This window comes from Syngnathus typhle, linkage group LG7 (assembly GCF_033458585.1).
Source record: "Syngnathus typhle isolate RoL2023-S1 ecotype Sweden linkage group LG7, RoL_Styp_1.0, whole genome shotgun sequence".
Taxonomy (NCBI): domain Eukaryota; kingdom Metazoa; phylum Chordata; class Actinopteri; order Syngnathiformes; family Syngnathidae; genus Syngnathus; species Syngnathus typhle.
The window spans coordinates 18234019-18253158 of NC_083744.1; the positions used below are offsets into that span (position 1 = coordinate 18234019).

At 54.8% G+C, this 19140-nt stretch overlaps 6 protein-coding genes across 9 annotated transcripts; 2 read left to right on the plus strand and 4 right to left on the minus strand.

Moving 5' to 3' along the window:
* Positions 1 to 87: 87 nt before the first annotated feature.
* On the minus strand, positions 88 to 2785 carry znf277 (zinc finger protein 277). Its single transcript, XM_061283498.1, has 12 exons — positions 2625 to 2785; positions 2012 to 2243; positions 1859 to 1947; positions 1703 to 1785; positions 1503 to 1594; positions 1324 to 1434; positions 1122 to 1254; positions 998 to 1065; positions 808 to 904; positions 688 to 730; positions 449 to 623; positions 88 to 363 (listed from the first exon to the last, which is right to left on the minus strand). Exons 1-12 carry the CDS (start codon positions 2650 to 2652, stop codon positions 183 to 185), a joined length of 1332 nt encoding a protein of 443 aa, XP_061139482.1. The 5' UTR covers positions 2653 to 2785; the 3' UTR covers positions 88 to 182.
* On the plus strand, positions 2769 to 4595 carry immp2l (inner mitochondrial membrane peptidase subunit 2). Its single transcript, XM_061283520.1, has 6 exons — positions 2769 to 2915; positions 3427 to 3590; positions 3661 to 3764; positions 3838 to 3903; positions 3989 to 4091; positions 4211 to 4595. Exons 2-6 carry the CDS (start codon positions 3456 to 3458, stop codon positions 4334 to 4336), a joined length of 534 nt encoding a protein of 177 aa, XP_061139504.1. The 5' UTR covers positions 2769 to 2915; positions 3427 to 3455; the 3' UTR covers positions 4337 to 4595.
* A 242-nt stretch (positions 4596 to 4837) lies between these two features.
* Positions 4838 to 6468, plus strand: pdcd2l (programmed cell death 2-like). Its single transcript, XM_061283509.1, has 2 exons — positions 4838 to 5351; positions 5568 to 6468. Exons 1-2 carry the CDS (start codon positions 4895 to 4897, stop codon positions 6173 to 6175), a joined length of 1065 nt encoding a protein of 354 aa, XP_061139493.1. The 5' UTR covers positions 4838 to 4894; the 3' UTR covers positions 6176 to 6468.
* Positions 6429 to 10646, minus strand: LOC133157163 (nuclear factor of activated T-cells, cytoplasmic 3-like). 4 transcript variants are annotated; one of them, XM_061283479.1, is made up of 11 exons: positions 10310 to 10645; positions 9180 to 9453; positions 8747 to 9043; positions 8308 to 8622; positions 8083 to 8245; positions 7823 to 8022; positions 7498 to 7670; positions 7295 to 7435; positions 7158 to 7213; positions 6772 to 7090; positions 6429 to 6697 (listed from the first exon to the last, which is right to left on the minus strand). In XM_061283479.1, the coding sequence occupies exons 1-11, from the start codon at positions 10383 to 10385 to the stop codon at positions 6585 to 6587; spliced, it is 2127 nt and encodes a 708-aa protein (XP_061139463.1). In that variant the 5' UTR covers positions 10386 to 10645; the 3' UTR covers positions 6429 to 6584. The 4 variants fall into 4 exon arrangements, with proteins under 4 accessions (XP_061139463.1, XP_061139461.1, XP_061139462.1 ...); XM_061283477.1 differs by having other exon boundaries at positions 7823 to 8245; positions 10310 to 10646; XM_061283478.1 differs by having other exon boundaries at positions 6429 to 6722; positions 7823 to 8245; positions 10310 to 10646.
* Positions 10647 to 10717: 71 nt separating this feature from the next.
* On the minus strand, positions 10718 to 14807 carry dus2 (dihydrouridine synthase 2). The gene is made up of 16 exons (XM_061283493.1): positions 14695 to 14807; positions 14060 to 14258; positions 13934 to 13979; positions 13768 to 13859; positions 13666 to 13709; positions 13504 to 13564; positions 13381 to 13428; positions 13241 to 13306; positions 13109 to 13179; positions 12963 to 13049; positions 12726 to 12894; positions 12538 to 12659; positions 12316 to 12462; positions 12157 to 12244; positions 12003 to 12076; positions 10718 to 11910 (listed from the first exon to the last, which is right to left on the minus strand). The coding sequence occupies exons 2-16, from the start codon at positions 14174 to 14176 to the stop codon at positions 11721 to 11723; spliced, it is 1422 nt and encodes a 473-aa protein (XP_061139477.1). The 5' UTR covers positions 14177 to 14258; positions 14695 to 14807; the 3' UTR covers positions 10718 to 11720.
* A 170-nt stretch (positions 14808 to 14977) lies between these two features.
* Positions 14978 to 18738, minus strand: slc7a10b (solute carrier family 7 member 10b). Its single transcript, XM_061283529.1, has 11 exons — positions 18538 to 18738; positions 17817 to 18021; positions 17593 to 17744; positions 17047 to 17172; positions 16829 to 16982; positions 16589 to 16712; positions 16414 to 16517; positions 16246 to 16342; positions 16014 to 16163; positions 15763 to 15940; positions 14978 to 15669 (listed from the first exon to the last, which is right to left on the minus strand). Exons 1-11 carry the CDS (start codon positions 18632 to 18634, stop codon positions 15572 to 15574), a joined length of 1485 nt encoding a protein of 494 aa, XP_061139513.1. The 5' UTR covers positions 18635 to 18738; the 3' UTR covers positions 14978 to 15571.
* Positions 18739 to 19140: the final 402 nt, after the last annotated feature.

The window sequence follows — 19140 nt, forward strand, 5'->3', positions numbered from 1 at the left end:
TGACATTGAACGTGTTCTTCATGTGTGGCATACGCAATACGTTTCCATCCATAGTCCAAGAGCCAATTGGAGACAAATCCCAAATGCTCACTTTGGAGACAAATATAAACCCATTTATTGTTATGGCAAAGAATCTGAGACATGAAGTGCCCAGGAGTCCGGTGCTAAAAGGTTGGTGAGGTTCACGTGGCGTTTTTCAGCAGCTTCCTGAGGACGCTGTTCTTCTTGACCAGCTTGGCGTCCAACACGTCCTCGGCGATGACGGGGACGCCGTCTTCCCCGGCTCGCCCGTCGCTGTCCTCGCCGTCGCTGTCGGGAAGCGCGCACAGCAGGGCGTCGTTCTCATAAGTGGGGAAGTAGTACCTGACGGAACAGATAGACGTCACTTCCTGAAAAGAGGAACGAAGAAGTGGAGTTGCGAGTCCAAGTGTTGACTTTTGAAACTCACTGCGGTTGGTTCCAGGCGCGGGCGGGCGGCAGCGTCATGGCGTGTCGCCGCTCCCGCAGATGGCGTAGGACGTCGCCTCTGCAGCCAAACTTATCCTGGCAGGCGTGGCAGCGGTTCTGATGGATCTGGCGGCGGATGAAGTTGAGCAGCTTGACCTGCTGGTAGAAGCTCAGCTCTGAAAAAGGAGCAGCGCGCGTATCAGACGCCGGACGGCGCGTGGCTTCCGGCGGCCAACTCACTGAGCTCCGCCCTCAGATGCTGGAGATCAAAGTCGTGGGCCCCCTGGAACAACAGACAAGCAGCGCCCAAATTGAGCCGTCGAGTCCGAAACTCAAAGACATTCCCGCCTGTTTGGCTACCTTCATGTGAGCGTAGATTTCGTCCATGGTGTCGCGCCGATAATTGCAGAACAAGCAGACGGCCGTCATGGGACAAGCGCGCCAGTCAGACCAGTCGCTGGCGAGAAGCAAACAGAAGGCGGTCAGACGGGCGCCCCGAAGCGAGCGCCCCCGCCACGCCACGCAACCCCACGCCGACTCGTCCGCTCACTCGTCTCTGTCGTCCGGCAGCTCGCGGTCGTCCTCGGCCTGCAGTTCCTCCCACGTCTTGCCCAGCTCCTGCCGGCGGGTTAGGGTTAGGGGGAGCAAGCAGGCGCCCGGACGCTAGCGGCTACCAGGTAGTTGATGATGTAGAATCGGTCATATTGGCGGTTGGTGGCGTTGATGCGGCGGTGCGCTTTCTTCCTCATGTGATCCTTCAGCGTCAACTTGTCCTTGAACGTCTTCTCGCAGTACAAACACTGCAGGCTGCCGCCAGGAGACGACGACAGCGTCAACGCCACGCCGTCTTTCAAAGGAAGCGGCGTGCCAACCCACTTGTCCACTTTGCTCTGCAGCGTGTCCAGAAGCTCCTCGCAGTAGACAATGTTGTCGGGAAGCCCGATGCTGAAGGCGTGCTCGCGGGCCATGTGGTTCAGGAGCTGCGACCTGAAAAGCAGGTCCGATTCCCTTTGAGGTTTAGTTTGACGGTCTCTGCGCGTCGTCTGACGTCTGACCTGTTCCCGGCGAACTCATCGTTGCAAAACATGCACACTCGGCGGAAGCTGCGATCTTCTCGCTCCTTCTGCTGCTGCTCCAGCACCTCCTCCTGGGGATGCAAACGAGGAGAAATCATCAGGGGCTTCCCATTGGAAGATGGGAGGCCAAAGCCCACCATCAACCACAGAAGAGCCCAAAAACATCGCGTGGTTCTCACCAGCCGTCTCTGCTGGAGCTTCTCGCGCAGGGCGCGGTCTTCCGGAAGGACGTCGCACAGCAGGAAGTAAAGCTCCTGTTTCTCTGGACGGTCACCGGACGGACGTTCTTGTGATGTCATGTGTCACACACACAAACACCTTTGCGCGCTACTCACCGACTGGCCCGGTGGAGTTGGTCTTGATCTCACTGCAGAAATCCGTGACGGGCTGCTCCAAGAATCGGCCTTTCCAGTACAGCAGGTACCTGCGCACAACTTGGTTTGCTCGGGAGTAAAGCGATTTTCACGCGAGGCTTGCGTGTGACTCACTTTGGGAGGTCTGCAATAAGTTTGACATCAGCGATGACCAACTTGTGCTGCAGTAGTAGATGTTTGAGGAAGACGTCCTTCTGGATCACTGGAAGTGTCTCTGGGCAGAAGAGACACGCCAGCGTCTGTGCACCGCCGCAGGGTGGACCGGGTGGATGGCAGTCGGGATCGCCGGGATCGGCAGCTTCAGACTGCTCTGGGAAACACAGCGGCTCCAGGATGTGGTCCATGCCTGACACCGACCACATGTTCGGAGGAAAAACATTTGACCCGTGACACTTCCGGTTTTTTCCTCTCTATTATATGAATTCATTTCACTTCACAAAGAAAGCTGCCCACATTCGCTATTGTTTACACAAAGTATAATCATATATTACAAAAGTACGATCAGAACAAGTTGCTCTTTGTCCATCGAGCTAATTTTGGGAAACACTCAAAAGTTAGCTTGTTCTACCACGAGCAGCTAAAGCCGGTAAAAACGGAAGCGTTGGAGATGTCACTGATGGTTTTATTTGACAACCATCTCATGAGTTGGCTTCTTTCAAAGAGCCCCGGAAAGAATCGAAAAAGAAGCTTAAAATGGCGTGAAATGCATTTCAAAAGTTGCTCATACCATCATCGCCACTGTCGCGAGCTGCCATCTTACTATATCACATGACCAATACAGCAGATTTGACCAATCACAGGCCACACGACGCCCATGATTTATGACGTCAGCGGTTGCCTTATGCAATAAAATAAATGGTATGTTTCGAATAATGTTTTGTTTTCCGTATGAATACATCTTGTGATTTTTTTTCTTTGGAAATAGTGCGAGGTTGAAGAGGTAAACACCTTGAAGGGTCAGGCTTTGGGACTTCGGAGTGACTTCCCCTGCGGCATCAGGAAAGTGAAGCTCATGCTGGTGAGTGTGTTAGCATGAGCATAGTTTCTTTAGCCCGGTACATGCTCACTTGTCCTTGGTTTTCTTTTGCTGTCGAAGGTGACGGACGTCACGGCACGGAAAGTGAAACTACCTCTGCGCCGTTATTTGATTATGTTTCATATCCTTAGAGGCTCTCAATAGTCACGTGGCTAGCTGTTAGCTCCTTTTTTCAGGATGTTGCGGTCAAACAAAAAGCGTTTTTTTTTGTGTACTGCAAATTAAGTGACCAAATATTCAATTAGTAGTGAATAATGATAAGTAATTATTCAAATTGTGTGAATTAAAAGTGGGTTGAGGGTTTACAAGCAGCATATGAATATTCGAAGGAAAAGTAGCTTTCTTTTACAAACTTAAAATCTGCAGCAATGATTATTTTCCTTTGCACTATTCTTACTTCCATTTCCATCTATTCATACAACAAAATAGATTATAATAAATTAATTCCATTTTTCTTTAGTCATGCATGTCATTTTGTGTGCCGGCCCCCCAGCTTGCTGTCTCCCGCCTGTCCAGGTGAGCATGGCTCAGGGGGCCGCAAGAGGGCGGCGCTACCTGCGCGCCTTTGTGAGCGGCTTCTTCGTGGCCGTGCCCGTCACCGTCACCGTCCTGGACCGCCTGGCGTACGTGGCCAAAGTAGAGGGCGGCTCCATGCAGGTGACCACACCCACCCTTTTATAAAAAGCACAAAAAAATGGACACGAATGCGCACGTGTTTGCATTGCAGCCCTTCCTGAACCCAGAAGGAGCGTCCGAGTGTGACGTGGTCCTACTGAATCGCTGGAGTGTCAGGAAGTACCACGTCCAGAGAGGAGACATCGTGTCCATCTTGTGAGTCCCCTCCAAAGGTGATGATGCTGTGTCAGCCCACGGTGAATGGCTGGCTGCGTGCGTGTCCTCTCAGGTCACCCAAGAACCCGGAGCAGAAGATCATCAAGCGTGTCATCGGCCTGGAGGGAGACTTCATCAGGTCATTGCTTCCTTCCTTTCCTCTCTTGGAACATGCTAAGCTAGTTTGCACTGTTAATCCAAAAGAATACCATTGGACCATGCAGGACTCTGAGCTACAAGAAGCGACACGTGTGCGTCCCCGACGGCCACCTGTGGATTGAGGGCGACCACCACGGCCACAGTCTGGATAGCAACACCTTTGGCCCGGTAAGCAAAAGTGCCGCACCAAGCCTTCTGTTAGATTGCCGGTCAATCCAATGGGAATTAGGATGGCGCTCAGTCCGTACTAATAGTTTTTGTTTGGTTTGGCCTTGTGCCGCGGCAAGGTGTCGCTGGCGCTCCTCCACGGCCGCGCGTCTCACATCGTTTGGCCACCGGGCCGCTGGCAGCGGATCCGAGCCCACCTCCCGCCAAACCGAGCGCCGCTCGTCACCCGCGACGATGACGAGTGAAGGCATCGTGAATGAGGCGTCGGCTTTGAGCGCTTCCTGCTGGCGGGATGCTCTGTGGTCGCCGTGACAATCAACTTGTCATTTGCTGCAAGCGGACCGCATGAGCGTCTACTCGTTTCTTTCTTGGAGGGAGAAAATGTTCTTGCCTTGCCTTAAGAAGTAACTTTGATGTGTTACGTTGACATTGAATCAGCATCACCTCCATCCAATTTTTAGACCTTTGACCTCACTTATTGACAATAAATCAAGTTGACATGATGGTCACTCATTGGGTCTGAATTGTTATTTTTTTAGACTAAATTTTTCTTTTCTTGGTTTTTATTTTATATAGAATTATTCTACACTATTTTATCGAGGTGTTGATTTTATTGTTACTCTGAATTTGTTTTTTGGATGAGATTTTTTTTCGGTGGTCTAAAAATAGCATTCGTACGGGACGCTATTGCCGCTCGATGACTGTAGGTGGCGTCAGTGTACGTTTAGCAGCAGTGGTCACGAAGCGAAGAAGAAGAGGTCCTACTTTGGGACGAGAGCCGCTGGATAACGCGACGTGTGACCATGGCGGTGACTCTTTTGGGTCTTTGCGACGGCGAGCTCGACGAGTCCAAGCATCGCACGTCCTTCCTCACCAACAAGGTGGGCGGCCTTCCGGACGTCGTAGCGGGCTTCCCCCGGGCTTTTCCCCACTGCGGGCACTGCTCGGCCCCGCTGGTGCACGTGGTACAGGTGTACTGTCCCCTGGAGGAGTCGCCGTACCACCGGTGCCTCCAGCTGTTCGCCTGCCCGGCCGCCGAGTGCGGCGGACGGCCGGACAGTTGGGCGGCGCTCCGCTCGCAGAGCCTGGAGGTCGACGAGAGAGCGGCGCCCGGCGAGCTCCAGCCGGCCAAGGAGACTCTTCTGTCGGCTAGTGACTGGTGTGACTCAGCTGATGACTGGGGCATCGTGGCTGACGAGAAGGAGAAGGAGAAGGAGGAGGAGGAAGGCATCGCCAAGCCTGTCCCGGAGGAAGAAACAGGTAACGTACGACTTGAGCCAACTTTGTTTACCACGGCGTTACCCTTGACGGCCGCCAGGGGGCGGAAAAAACAAGCTACCTTTAGTGGGACGTCAAGTTGTAGTGACGTTTGCATTTCATGCTGAAGAATTGGTTTTAAACTTGACTGTTCTACTGTGTTTTAAATAAATGATCATTTGGGATGTTTGATACAAAATCTGTCTGTCATCATTGTAGTTCCCGTGGACGTCATGAGCGACCGACTGGACGTCCTGCATCTGGGAGAGCCTCCGCCGGACGTTCCCGTCCTGCGACCGTACTTCATCAGCGTGGTGGACGAGCAGGACGCTTGGGGCCAAGATGACGTGGAAGAGCGGTCGCACGCCGAGCAACTGCTTAGGGACTACGAGAGGAGGGAGGGAGCGGTCGCGGGCCAGCCGGATGACGACGGCGGCGAGAAGTACGAGAAGAGCGGAGCGCGTCACGGCGATTGTTTCTTCTCCAGGTTCCGCAAGAAGATCTCGACGTGCCCGGGGCAGATCCTGCGCTATTGCCGCGGCGGGCAGCCGCTCTTTATCTCGAAACCTCCGGCCGACGAGTGGCGGCCGACGTCGGCGTGCGCGTCCTGCGGGGGGCCGCTGATGTTTGAGCTGCAGCTCATGCCGGCGCTGGTCGCGCTGCTGAGCTGGAAGGACGCCGATGCGGCTTGCCACCGCTCGCCGCCAGAGTTCGGGACCGTGCTGGTCTACACCTGCGCCCGTAGCTGCTGGACGTCCTCGGAGCGCCGACCCGTCCGCGAGGTTTGCTTCGTCCAAATGGACCCGGACCAACGGCTCTTTAAATGAACGACCGGTGGGGCCTCAGGAGTTGCTTGTGGGCCTGTTCCAAAAATACCTCATTGGTGATGGGACATTGTGATTTTCTAGGAACGATGCTGAAGGCACAGTCTGAAATGGAAAGGCTTTGAGACATTACAAAACGCAATGGAAATGTGGCTGCCGAGTGCACATTGCCTCATTAATTAATCAATCAATTACAGAGCAATGCGTCGCTTTCAGGCCAACCCAAGTCGGCCAAAATCAACTTTTGTCCTTTAAGTTGGTGTCCATGCTATTTTAATTAAATCAACAGAAAGAAATGTCAGATGTTGGCGTCTTACATGCTTTCGCGCATCCTGTAAACTAAAACCAGCAATAGCTGTAGACTCCAAAATAAGCACACAAACTAAAATTCCCCGAGCTTAGCTAGGCTAGGCTAGCTATCATAGCAGAAAGGGAAGGTGGCATCATTGCAGTCGCTCTGGCCGTGCGGGTCCGGCGGGTCGGCGCCGCTCAGACTGCCCGTGTCTCTGCCGATGATCTCGTTGACTGCACAAATTGTAAAACAAATGGTCTTGTTTTACCAATGAAGCAGCGGCAGCAAAAAAAGGGGGCGCTCTTACCATCGTCCAGCGTGATTTCCTGGAGCTGAGACGCTGACGCGAGGATGTCCTCCGTTTCCCGTTGGATGTCCGTCCCGGTGCCCCGCGCCCACCTTTCGTGCCGCGCCTGCTCGTCGCCGCGGCAGGAAGGCGGCCCCGTCTCCCGGGGCTCCTGCTCGAGGAGGGGGGTGGGGGGCGGCACATTAGGGAGGACCCCCGGCAGATACGTGAAGCTCTGCTGAGCGCTTCGCCTTCTTTTGCCGTTGCACACGTAGAAGAGCACGTGCGCCGGAAGGCCGGCGTCGCGCCCGTAGGCCGGAACCACCACCGTCAGGCTGGACTGGCACCCAAAACAAAGAAACATCAGGCGGGCTGGAGAAAGTGGCGGGCATCCAGACATGTCCTACGTTGCTGCTGGCTTCAAGCACGCCTGCGGCGTCGGTCTCCCAAAGGACACGCCCATCTGGCAGCAAGTGATTTCCCATTAAAGCTCAAACGCGCCACGTTGAAAGATTCAAGCCAGTAAAAAATGTGGAGAGCTCACCGTGACTTTTCTCCAGGAAGACCACCCTGGAGCGAGAGGACAAGTTGGAGCCCATGATGAGCAGCCGCTGTCCTCCTTCCCGCCGGCAGCAGCTGGGCGCAAAGCGCTCCACGCGAGGAAAGTCCTGACCCGAACGCTGCGCTGCAAGACAAACGTCAACAAACGTCGGCGGCAACGACGACGGCGGCGGCGGCGTCACTCACAGCACTCGATGGGCCGCGAGGCCGTCTGGAGCCACAGCGTCCGTCCGTCCGACTGCGGCACGGCCACCCGGAAGGCTAGGCGCAGCCGCGTGTTCTTCCTGCCCGCGTCCGCCTCGCCGTTTTTCAGCTCGATGTCGGCGTTGCGCAGCTTCAGGATTCCGGCGCAGTCGATGCTGAGCAACAGCGAGCAAACCCAATTCTTGCCTTTTCACATCTTGTGCTTTCTTTTCAATGGCGTTTCCCAAAATTGGCCAATTTGTCCGCCTTATCAAAACGAATAATAGTCGGACATTGAAAAGAGACCAATGACATTTGTTGCGCTTACGTGGCCCTCATGTCGGGCGTCAGTGGGATCTCCAGGACTTTGGTCCCGTTCAGCGTCCTCTCCTGACAGGGCGTGCTCACCGTCTTACCCGTCACACGGTGGACTTGGTAGAAGGCGTGCGGCCGGACGGGGCAGCGCTCGTCCGCTGTGCCCATGAACAGCAACAAGCCGGCGGGGGGACGCCAGCACGGACCGCTCAGCTGCACACACGGCCGACCGAGGTCAAGGGTCGCAGCGTCGTTCCCGACGCGTGGGCTCACCTTGACTCTGGGGTGTCCTCCGTCGCCGGCCTTGACGGCGCCTCGGCTGCCCTCCGTCTCGTAGTGAGCGCGGTGGTACGGCCGGGGCTCCGCCTCCACGCTCAGCCGGTTGGGCCCGAAGCCGCTCGGGAGAGGAAAATCCAGAGGGGGCGGTGACGACGCTCTGAGGGAAGCGGACCTCGGGATCACGCCACTTCCTCTCTTGGACATCAAAGAGCGGGGTACCTGAAAAGAGGCGCGGCTCCGGTCCAGCTGAAGTGGGCGGGAACCCGCAGGAAGAGTTCGCTCAAGTCGCCGCCGGCACCTGACTCCTCTGCCGGTGGCGGCGCCTCGACGTCGAGAACTTCCTCAAGCGGCGAATCTCCTACCAGCTGCGTCCCCAATGTCCTTCTGGTCTTAGGTGGGACGTCCAGCTCATGGAGGGAGTGGCCCGCCCAGGCGTCGTCCGAAGACCAGCGCTGAGGGGAAGGCGAGCGGGAAATGGCGTCGGCCTCTGCGTGCCGGCGCTTCCCGCACGGAGACGCTGGGCGGGCGGTCAGTCTGCGCAGTGTTGGGATCCATTGCTTAAACGCTTCTACTATTGCGATACGCGTTACAAAGAAAACGATCCTACGGGTTGCTCTGACAATCGAATTCAAAAGGTGCTAGCGGTAACCGTGGTGACCTGGAGGAAGGCCAGCGGCTCATCCACGTGTCCTCGGTGACGCTGGTGCGAGGCGAGTGCTGGGGAGATTGGTGAGGCGACAGCGCCGGGTGCGCCGGGTCCTGGTACTTCTGCTGCCACAGCTCCACGCCAAAGGCTCCGCCTCCTCCTCCAGCTCCGCCTTCCGAGGAGCCCAGCGCCAGCAGCAGGGCGGCATCGCGCAGATCCTCCACGGCGTCCTTATCGGCGGCGTGAGACAACGAGTCGCAGGACGACAGGTCCGACACCCAGCTGCGGGACGACACGCTGCTGCAGGGGCTGCGGTGGCACAAAAAAGGCAATATAATATACGCTCACCTGGCCACTAGGTGGCGCTCAAGTACAGGCCCGTTGCACACCAGGCCTTTTTTTGGGGGGGGGGTAAAAAATACCCTGCGTGCCTCTGCATAACAACCTGGGACAGAAGGGGGCGTCACGGTAGCACGGGTCCAAAGGGAGGTACAGCTGGTCTCTGGGCCAAGCCGCCTCCACGTAGCCGCTCTCTGCGCACTGCCCGCCGCTGCCGCCGCCGCCGTCGTCATTGTTGGCCGCGATGGCGGTGATCTGGATGCTGGGACAGTGCAACGCCGGCGAGCTCCCCCGGGCGCAATCATCGGACAGGGCGTATTGCCTGCAGGGGGGAGCGGCCCGCATGGGCCACGGAGGTGCGGTCACGTGAGGACGGAGACCTGGCAAGAGACGGACGGCACCCTCGTCAATGTTTGCATTGCAAACTTGTGGCCGGCTTTGCGGGCGGCAACGTTTATTTACACCTGGGATTTCAAACACTAGTGTGCTGACAAACTGAGGCTGGGACAAATGGCAAATCACGTGACACCATTTTTCTTGATGTGCACTTATTGGGTTGGCAAGGTAAATTGGATTGGCCATGCCCACAATGGCCTTTTTCCAAGCTACTCCAACCGGTCAAAAACAGCTGACATCTTCAGTGGCTCTGAGTATTTAAAGTTGAAAGTCACTCGAGAAACGAAAGAAAAAAACAAGGCAATAAAGTAGAATAGAATGATTAAACTATAGTTGGCTTTGACAAGATTGTTTGTGGCCTTCCTACTTGGCACTGTGCTGTTAAAAGTGCATCAAGTGTTGACACGGCAAGTAGAAAAAAATTCACCATGGAATTCACCGGTCAAGTATCATCATAACAAATTTGTGCAAGTTTCTTTTTCTTTTTTTCTTTCCAAGTGCCAATTTAAAAATGGAGCAGAATTCAACAGCTGACACCTGGGCGTGTCAGATTGAGGCACAAAGCAGAAGCGCTTCCTCTTGTTCATTTCAAGATAAATCGCGGGCATGTTTGGTCGACATGCTCCGAAAGGCGAGCACCGTGTTTATATTCCGGGACAAAAAGAACACCTGGCGTTGTAAAAGATGTGGAAGGAATGAGCATTGTTGTGCTTCTTTGCTTCCTGGGGAGTTATATTACGCCAACGTCGCCATTTACAACATCCGGCCGAACTTGCGCTAAATGACGTCAACTTGACGAGGAAGCCAAACTTGTTGGAAAAGTGACAGGCCACTACTAACCTTCACCTTGTCCACTGTCCTCCTCGAAGATGAGAGCAAAGTCCAGCTCCTCCTCCGCACACTTTGCGGAGGACATAGTCACCAAAATAGGTGTGCTCCAAAAGAATGAAAGAAAAGTTTGCCTGTCTTCGATGTCGCCTGTCTAGCTTGCTCGTGGGCATCTGCAGCCTTCAAGGGCAACTTTGTTGAGATGATGGCTACATTTGGAGGTCGGAGGAGATGGCCAACTGACTGACTGACAGACTTGTTGGGCTGCTGTTTGGTGCAGCAAGAGTACATTTGCACTCCTCGCGCTGAGCTGCTGCCGCGTTCAGGTCGCCTCGGTCCTCTTCAGTTTGTTCTCATCTTGCGTGGAATTCGAATTGAGTTCAGATACGCGACGAGCATGGATGGAAATTGTAGATAAAATTCCAAAGTCAATTCCATTTTATTCTGATTGAATATTTTCAGCAAATAGGGCGGGAAGCGTGTTAAGTTGGCTTGCGATACCTTAGTCTGTCTTGGGTCTCATCCACTTTACTAATTCGGTATATACGTAAAGTCCCGAGATGCCTGAACGCACCGTATGCTGGCCCGACACTGACGTCATCGATCGGGCGTGATTGTGATTTGCCTTCCATTAGTATTGGAATTGAATTAGAAATCAAGCCCATAAACAATTCGAGTCAATCAAATCAGTGTGATTCCGTCTTTTACGGTTACGCACTGTCAGGAAGAAATATCCAAAGGTATCATTTGTTGATATCAACTTACAACAAAAGTTTCTGCTTTTCTTTTCATCCCCGTTCTTTCCGGTTTGTAGTTGGCCGTGCACTCTTCGCCCCTTTCATAGCTCCTGCACTGTGCGATGTGCAGTTAAACTTTATTTTGGTACGCTCTGCTGCCCCCAATGCTCCTTGGGGGTCACCCTACTATTTCAGAAGGACACTTGTTTGATCATAACATGAGCTTCTTGTGCTAATAAAGAAAGAAAAACTGGATATAGTGCTTCTCCTACACCAGGCATGTCCAGCTTGGGTTGTGAAGGGCCGCCGTCCTGTCCTGCGTGTTTTACATGTGTCGCTCCTGCAGCACACCTTGCAGCAAAAGCAGGCAAGACAGCTGCCCTTCAGAACCCACTTTGGACACCCCCAACCTACATCATGGACAAGAATCAAAAGATAATCAGAAGGTTTCCAGAAAACATAACATTCGCTTAATGTTAGGACATAAAATTAGAATCTCATTGACTAAATTGACGTGCAAGAAATTGATGATATCCCAAACGATGTTGCCCCCTGTTGGCCGAAGGCAACGTTTGCGGGCAAAAGTCGGGCGTGACATCATCTTCAGTGCATTGCAGGTGGCTGCGTAGAAGGGAGCTAAAAATAAATAAAAAGTCAAACGGGTAACATTGATGCCGTTTTTGCCTTCAGCAGCTTCCGTCGTCATTCATCACTTGTTTCTTCTTCCTCTTGTCTTCATCCTCGTTGCGAGTGTCCTCCATCTTCCTTTTGTGCAGCCCTTCCACATTTTCCTCGCCCGCGCGACCTTCGGGAATTCCCAGAGCGCGCAGACAAACCACGGCGGACGCCTGCTCCGCAAACTTCTTTGACTTCTCCCTGAAAATTGACAACAGCAAAATATCCATTGGGACTTTGTCAGCACGATTCTCTTCATTGTGATTTTGGTTTGTGTGTGTGTGTGTACACACCAGAGCGACGATCTGTACTTCCTGTCTTGCACAGTGACGGTGGACTGGAAAGCTCGATCCTGCGCACGCTGCACCTGAACGGCCACACAAACGCACGCACGCACATGTTGCGGTCTGGCAGAGCCATTCAATGGCGAAGGCATTTTTCGTTTACAGTTTGGTAGGTGGGCTGCTCCATCTTTTGTCGCCGGCTCCATTCCAGGAGGAACATCTTGGGCGTGAGCTGCGGCGGGTATTCACGTCTGCCTCCCGCAACCAAACGACGACATCAGCTCCCTCAACCTTTTTCATGTGGGGCGGGTGCAAATGGTACCGTTGAAACTTGAGGGCCATGGTGGTGACGTCGCCGTCCATGGCGATGACGTCTCCCCGCCGTCGCTCGGGACTCAGCAGGGCGTCGCGACGTGCCTCCAGCTCCGCCTGCGTCTGCTGGAACAGCTCCTCCAGGCCGTACGCCTCGCTGGAACACGCACGGCAATTGTTTATCTGGACACGGCCGTTCGGGCACGGCGGGTCTTTGCGTCCGAGCTCGGACCTGAGCTCTCGGTTGCTCTGCGCCGCCTGAACGCGTTTGCCCAGAGCCGACTCCACTTTGTCCCGCAGCATTTGACACAAACAGTACTTGCTGTTGAAGGCGTGGTTGTCGTAGCGCAGCGCCTGCACACGCACACACACACCAAGTCACGTGATGCGTCGCGCACCCGTCCGGCGACTCGTACGTACGTATGTGAGGTATTGGATCATGACGTCGTGGAGAGGAAGCGGTCCGGCGCTGCGAAAGACCGACGGGTTCCACATGGCTGCTCGCGCCAACATGACGGATGAGGCGCCCGTGGCCTCCTTGAAGGCCCGGATGTCGTCGTAGCTCTTGACCAGGTCCAGGGAGCCACCACTGACGGTGTTATTTGATTTGCAAACGTCAACTTTGGATTTGGAACTTTGCTCCGTGCGCATCCTTACTTGGCGACGACGGGGACGGACACGGCCCCGGCGACGCCTCGGATGTAGTCGCAGTGGACGGGATGTCTGGGCCGCTCGTCCTTGAACCTGCGCGCTGGTCGGTTCAGTCCGCGCCGTCGGCACGCTAACGACGGGAAAGGGCTCACCTGCCGTGGACGGCGATAGCGGCCACGCCCGTCTTCTCGATCCGCCGCACCAGAGTCAGCGTGTCCTCCAGCTGCGAGAAATTGGCTTGAGGAAAAATACACGCAGCGGACAACGAATCAACGAGTTGTTACCGAGGGCAGGATCCTGATCTTGCAGGTGACGGGCACGGCCACGCCGCCGACCAGCTTGCGGAGGATCTGCACGCAACACCCAGCGCATTAAGAGGCGAGCCGGGCCGAGCCCGGCCGCTTCCGAGGCGCCCGACACTCACAGCCTCGATCTTGTCAGGATCGGACAGGAGAGCTGCGCCCATGCCGCCCTGCAAAAAATGATTGACAGCCAATAAACACGGGCTGGAGTTGAATAAAAGTACCTGTGATGTTCTTCAACGGACCTTTGTGGAATACTCCTTAGGGCAGCCCATGTTGACGTCAATGGCCGCCACGTCCTTTTCCCTGTAACGCCAGCGCAAGCGTTTTTTGGGGCGAGCAGCAGGACGACATTGACAAACACTTTCTGGAACAGCCCAGAGCAGTCTGCAAATTCGAGAACTCACACCAGTCGGGCCACGGCGAGGGCTCTGTCCGGGTCGGCCGTACCCTGCGCCGCAACAGACGCGTCAAATAAGTGCGCGCCCGCGTTTGGCTTCTCGTCTCACCATCTGGAAGACGACTCGCTGCTTCTCCTTTGCGCAGGTCTGGAACATTATGCGATCATCCGGCGCCACAAAATCCACCGTCTGCAGAACCTCTGCCAAGCGCACACGCGTCACACACACACACACACACACACACACTCCCTGTTGCCGACCGGCCGGCGCTCACCGTTCTCCACCCTGCGACACTGCACCATCTTGATGTCAATCAGCTCCTGCCAAACAACGGGACAAGTGCGATGGATGGAAGCCCGCTTGGCCTGGACCTCAACCCGTGAACTCTGTCCATCCTCACCTCGGAGTAGACCGCATCAGCCCCGTAGTCTAGCGCCAGCAACCTCATGGGCAGCGTGCCCACCCGCACCATGGGGGCCAGGGCTGTGATGTTTGAGAAGCTCAGTCTCCCAGCCATGACTAAAGTCCCTGAACGCAGCTCAGCAAAGTCGGCTTGACACACCAGCAACTTCGACTTTCCTCCTGCTCATGTGGAGTCCCTGAACGCACCACGAGACAAAATGATTCATGAGTTCTCATGCAGCAATGTCACCTCATTCTGACGTTTGCTCAAATATCATTTTTCACTGACAGCAGGATTTGACGAGAGGTCATGAAGGAGAACGAGAAGCCTAGCGTCCACATTTCAATGGGATGAAATGGGAGAAAAGGTACACAAAAGAAATGCCGAAATCACCGCGTCATGGCCTAAGTTTGTATTTAGATTGGATCCACTAAATGTTCCGCTTGGTCTCCAAGCGACACTCGAACTAAACGAAAAGTCGAACGCCTCAGAGTGAAGTTTGGGTGCTCAGTCAATTCGGGTTACATGCTCGCATTTTAGCTCGGCTAACTGGCACAGTTAGTTGCGAGACGACGCGCAAATTATACAAAACAATGTCGACAGAATTTGAGATTGACTTTCTATTCACTTACCGACATGTAAACTGTCCAATTGGGCCAAAGTGGCACGCTCGTGCTGCACGCTCATGCAGCGAGCGGATCGACGCGTGCTGGCTGCTCTACTTCCTGGTCAGCGCGATGACGTCACCAGAAGGCGTAAAAACACTCAATTCAATTCGGTTTCATTCAAAAACAAGCTGTTGTTGTTGTTGTTTATCAATCACTAAATCATACCAAATAAACAAGAATTGGTTAATAAGCAGTCATCGGGAAAATGTTTTAATACAATTTAATGCAAATAACATGATATCTGATATTTCTATTAATCGATGAAATCGATAGAATGGTCGGGTCTAAAACTATTTCATGTCTAAATAGATGATAGTTAACAATATTGCGTTGTCAACACTTGACAAATAATTTACAGTGGAAAAAAAAGCAACGTCAGGGAGGTGTTCATTTTGACAAGTTGCCTTATCATGATGTGAAGGTGAACGAACGATGACATTTCCCATTGGATTGGAAATGAAGGAAACTTCAGTCAGAACCAATACGCTGGCCCACTGCCACGCACAGGACGAGCTGACTCTTTTAGAAAAAGAAAAGAAGAGACGTACTACCATGTCAACCTAATCCATCGGTTAGTTCTCAAAAAAAATCAAGTACATTTGGCCCTGTCAAAAATCCAAACGCTGACATAAAACAAACGACTTGTGTGACGATGTTTCTTTCCTAGAACCCAGTGTATTTTCATGCTTAGCTGGGTTGGCTCACATCAGCAAGTTGTACGTTGGGTGCGTGGTGGGAAATAAAACAACGTGCAAAAGTCCGCAAGGAAGAAAAGGCGTCCGCTCGGCGTAAATGTCACACGGGGACGCAACGCAGCATGAGGTGGTGGAAACATCCGTTTTTAGTTAGCGGCCGAACCGGAAGTCTCCACCGCCTCGATGGGGTCCAACTGAGGAAAGACCACCAAACACAAGCTCTGGCCCACCACGGTCGCCGTCTCTGCACGACAACAACAGCGACGTTAGCAATGTTTCTTGGCATGGCCAATTGGCCGGGAAGACCGTTCAAGTTGAAAGTTCAACAAGCGCTCACCGATGAAGCGCTCGAGGCACTTTGGTTTTGCCCTCCAGTGGACGGCCAGAAAGTAGACAGGCACGCCAGTTAGCATGATGAGAAGACCCACGCCGCACACCAGCGGCTCAGAGTAGAGACTGAAGCCCAACAGCAGCGCCCAGAACATCAGGTAGCACACGGGCACCAGCAGACGCACCTGCGCCAAGCACAAAGTCATGAAAGGAACAATTAAAAAAAAAAAAAGAAAGAAGAGGTGAGCCGGGCGGGACCTTGATGGGGCGGTAGAGGTTGGGCTTCTTCCAGCGGTGGAAAAGGAGGCCCGCGATGGTGACGCCGTACGACAGGTAGTTGATGAAGGACACGTAGTTGATCAAGTTGTGAGTCTCCCCGATGCACAGGATCACCATGGCGGCCGTACACTGCGAGCATGCACGCTGCCGTGAGAGGAGACACCGGGCGGGCCACGCGCTAGCTAGCTAGCAAAGGCCGCTTTGAACGTACGCAGACCAGCAGAGCCGGGATGGGCGTGCACTTGTCCACGTGGATCATGGCCAGCAGGCCGGGCAGGTGACCCTCCCTGGCGCCCGAGAAACACAACCTGGTGGCGCAAACGCGGTCAGGGCAAACGCCGCCAGCGCTCGCGCCGCCGTCAACGCTAGCGACGCTCGCCTGGACGAAGTGAACAGGTAGCCGTTGATGCCGCCGAACGTGGACAACGCCACGGAGATGGGCATGATGACAGAAAAGACGCCGAGCAGCTTCTCTCCGAACGTCTGGACGAGAGGACATCTTAGTATTTCGGCTAACGTTAGCATTAACACTAGCTCATGCGGGAGAAACTCACGACGGCGACGGCGTTGGAGGAAAGCAGCTCGTCGGAAGACATGGACGAGAAGTAGGCCATGTTGGTCAGGGTGTAGACCAGAGTCACCAGCGGGATGGAGATGTAGATGGCGCGAGGGAGGTTCCTGAACCAACAGGGAAACCGGCAACGTCTGTCGTTGTCGTTGTTCTTGTAGCCAACAAGGAACAAGCCCCGGAGAGCTCTGCAAGGTCAAAGTAACAAAGCAGAAGCAGCGGGCACCTTCTGGGATCCACGACTTCCTCCGTCACGTAGTTGAGGAAGTTCCATCCGCTGAAGGCGAAGGAGGCATGCAGGAAAGCCAGCGCCATCTGCCCCACCGAGGGGGTCCGCTCCATGGAGAAGACCGCCTGCGGAGTCAGCGCCTCATAGTTGCCTGGAGGAAACAGAAGACCACGGTCAGATCCCGGTGGGACGTAAGGTGAGGAAAGGAGTTTTACCCTTGAAGATCTGCACCAAACCCACGACGATGATCAGCCCCAACGCCAGCAGCTTCCCCACCGTGAACACGTCCTGAATCCTGGTGGCCATGCGCACGCTGGAGCAGTTCACCCACGTCAGCAGCACTGCGCCAATGTCACAAAACACATTTGCCCCAAGTCCTTTTAATAACAAATACCATCCATCCATCCATCCATCCATCCATCCATCCATCCATCCATCCATCCATCCATCCATCCATCCATCCATCCATCCATCCATCCATCCCTCCATGGCTGGGGGCGGGCGGGTCTCCATGGCTTGAGGAATGCACTGTGCCGCCGGGGGCTCATCCATCAGTGTCACGCGCTCTCACGGTGGCCCGGCTCCCGGGCACAAAGAAACTCTTGTGGGCCCGGCCAGACGGATGGTTTCCGTCGCAAAGGAGCCACAAAACGTGAGCGCCCCACCAGAAGCGCCACCTGCGCCGGGGGAGCCTCCCAAGCCACACAATGGTGACAAATGATCTTGCGAGATCAGCAAACTTTCTGCCTTTTTTCACTCACGGAGGCAGGTGGCCGATAGCACTCGCGTGGCGGCGTACGGCGGCGCACACTCGGGGAAGACGGGCTGCAGCACGTAGCTGGAGAAGGTGAGCGCGATGACGGCCAGCGTGGTCGGGTACATGATGACCACGGCGCTCCACAGTATCAGGAACCTGACGTCAGCAGAGCTTCAATGAGGCCCGAAGCGGGCGGCGGAGGGCGTAAAGCAGGAAACGGCAACTGACCCCACCAGGCCTCCGAAGATCTCGCTGACGTAGGCGTAGTCGCCGCCCGACTTGGGGATGGCCACGCCCAGCTCGGCGTAGCACAGTGAGCCCAGGGCGGCCACGCCTCCGCCCAGCATCCACACCAGCAGCGCCGCGCCCACCGAACCCGAGTGCTCCAGAACGCCTTTGGGCGAGATGAAGATGCCCGAGCCGATGATGTTCCCTGAGGGAGGGGTGACAGTTCAACACACATTTATAAATGTTTGCTTTTGTCTGCACTAACCAATCATCAGTATAATTATTCAATGTAATAATTCAGCTTTTATTTTATTTTAACTAGCATTGGGAGCCATGTGTTATAAAAGTTCGTTTTAGTTTACGGGTTGTGGCTTTGAATGGCCGTAGTCTGGACACCCCTATTGGCTTTCGATGAGAGCCAATCTTTGGACAAGCCCCTTAATTGACGTCTTGACTTGTTGACATGGAGCGGCGATCGGCCCAAAGTCGGGCGCAATGTGACGTGCCGGCTGTCCATCCGTATTGATGTGGCAAGTTGACGACGCTGCTCAGCTCAGCTCAGCTCAGCTCAGCTCAACTCAGCTCAGCTCAGCTCAGCTCAGCTCAGCTCAGCTCAGCTCAGCTCAGCTCAGCTCAGCTCATTCATTCATTCAAAGCGGCACACGCGCGTCGAGCACAGACACGCTAGTTGCCTAACGATGAGGACGACGGCGCCGTTCACCAATGATGATGGTGCAGGCGCTCAACAGGCCGATCTCCTTCTTGAGGGTCACGCGGTCCGGAGCCGGGGTCCTCGGGTCACGCGGCGGCCGGTCCATATCGGCCTTCCCGCTGGTGCTGTGGCTCCCGCCGGTGCTGTGGCTCCCGCCGCGGCTCCTTCCAATCTGGCTGGATGGCTCGTCCCGGCGCTCCCCTCTCTCGGCATCCGGGCCTCCTCAATGGGCCGCGCTTGCGCAACACCCCGGCCGCTGTTGGGGCTTGAATGTTAAGTAGGCGCAACTCGCCGCGAGGCGTTCAGGGACACCTCGACTGGATTTAACTCCAGAGAAGAGTAACCGGTGCGGTCGCTGCCAACGTCTGTGAGTGGACATGGACACGGTGACAATCAACCCAGTAGAAGAATGCTCACCTGGATTTGTTGGGCACGCACAGAATGGAGGCCTCACACTGGAGCAGGGGGGGGGGGGGTACTTGCAAGGATCGGTGTCAAGGATGGATGGGCGGATGGATGGGGGGGGGGTGTATTTTGAAGCAGGGTCCCTGGCCAAGGTGCCGGGCTGGCCGGCGTCTTCATCATTTGAATCCAGGCTGGCTCCAGCTAGTG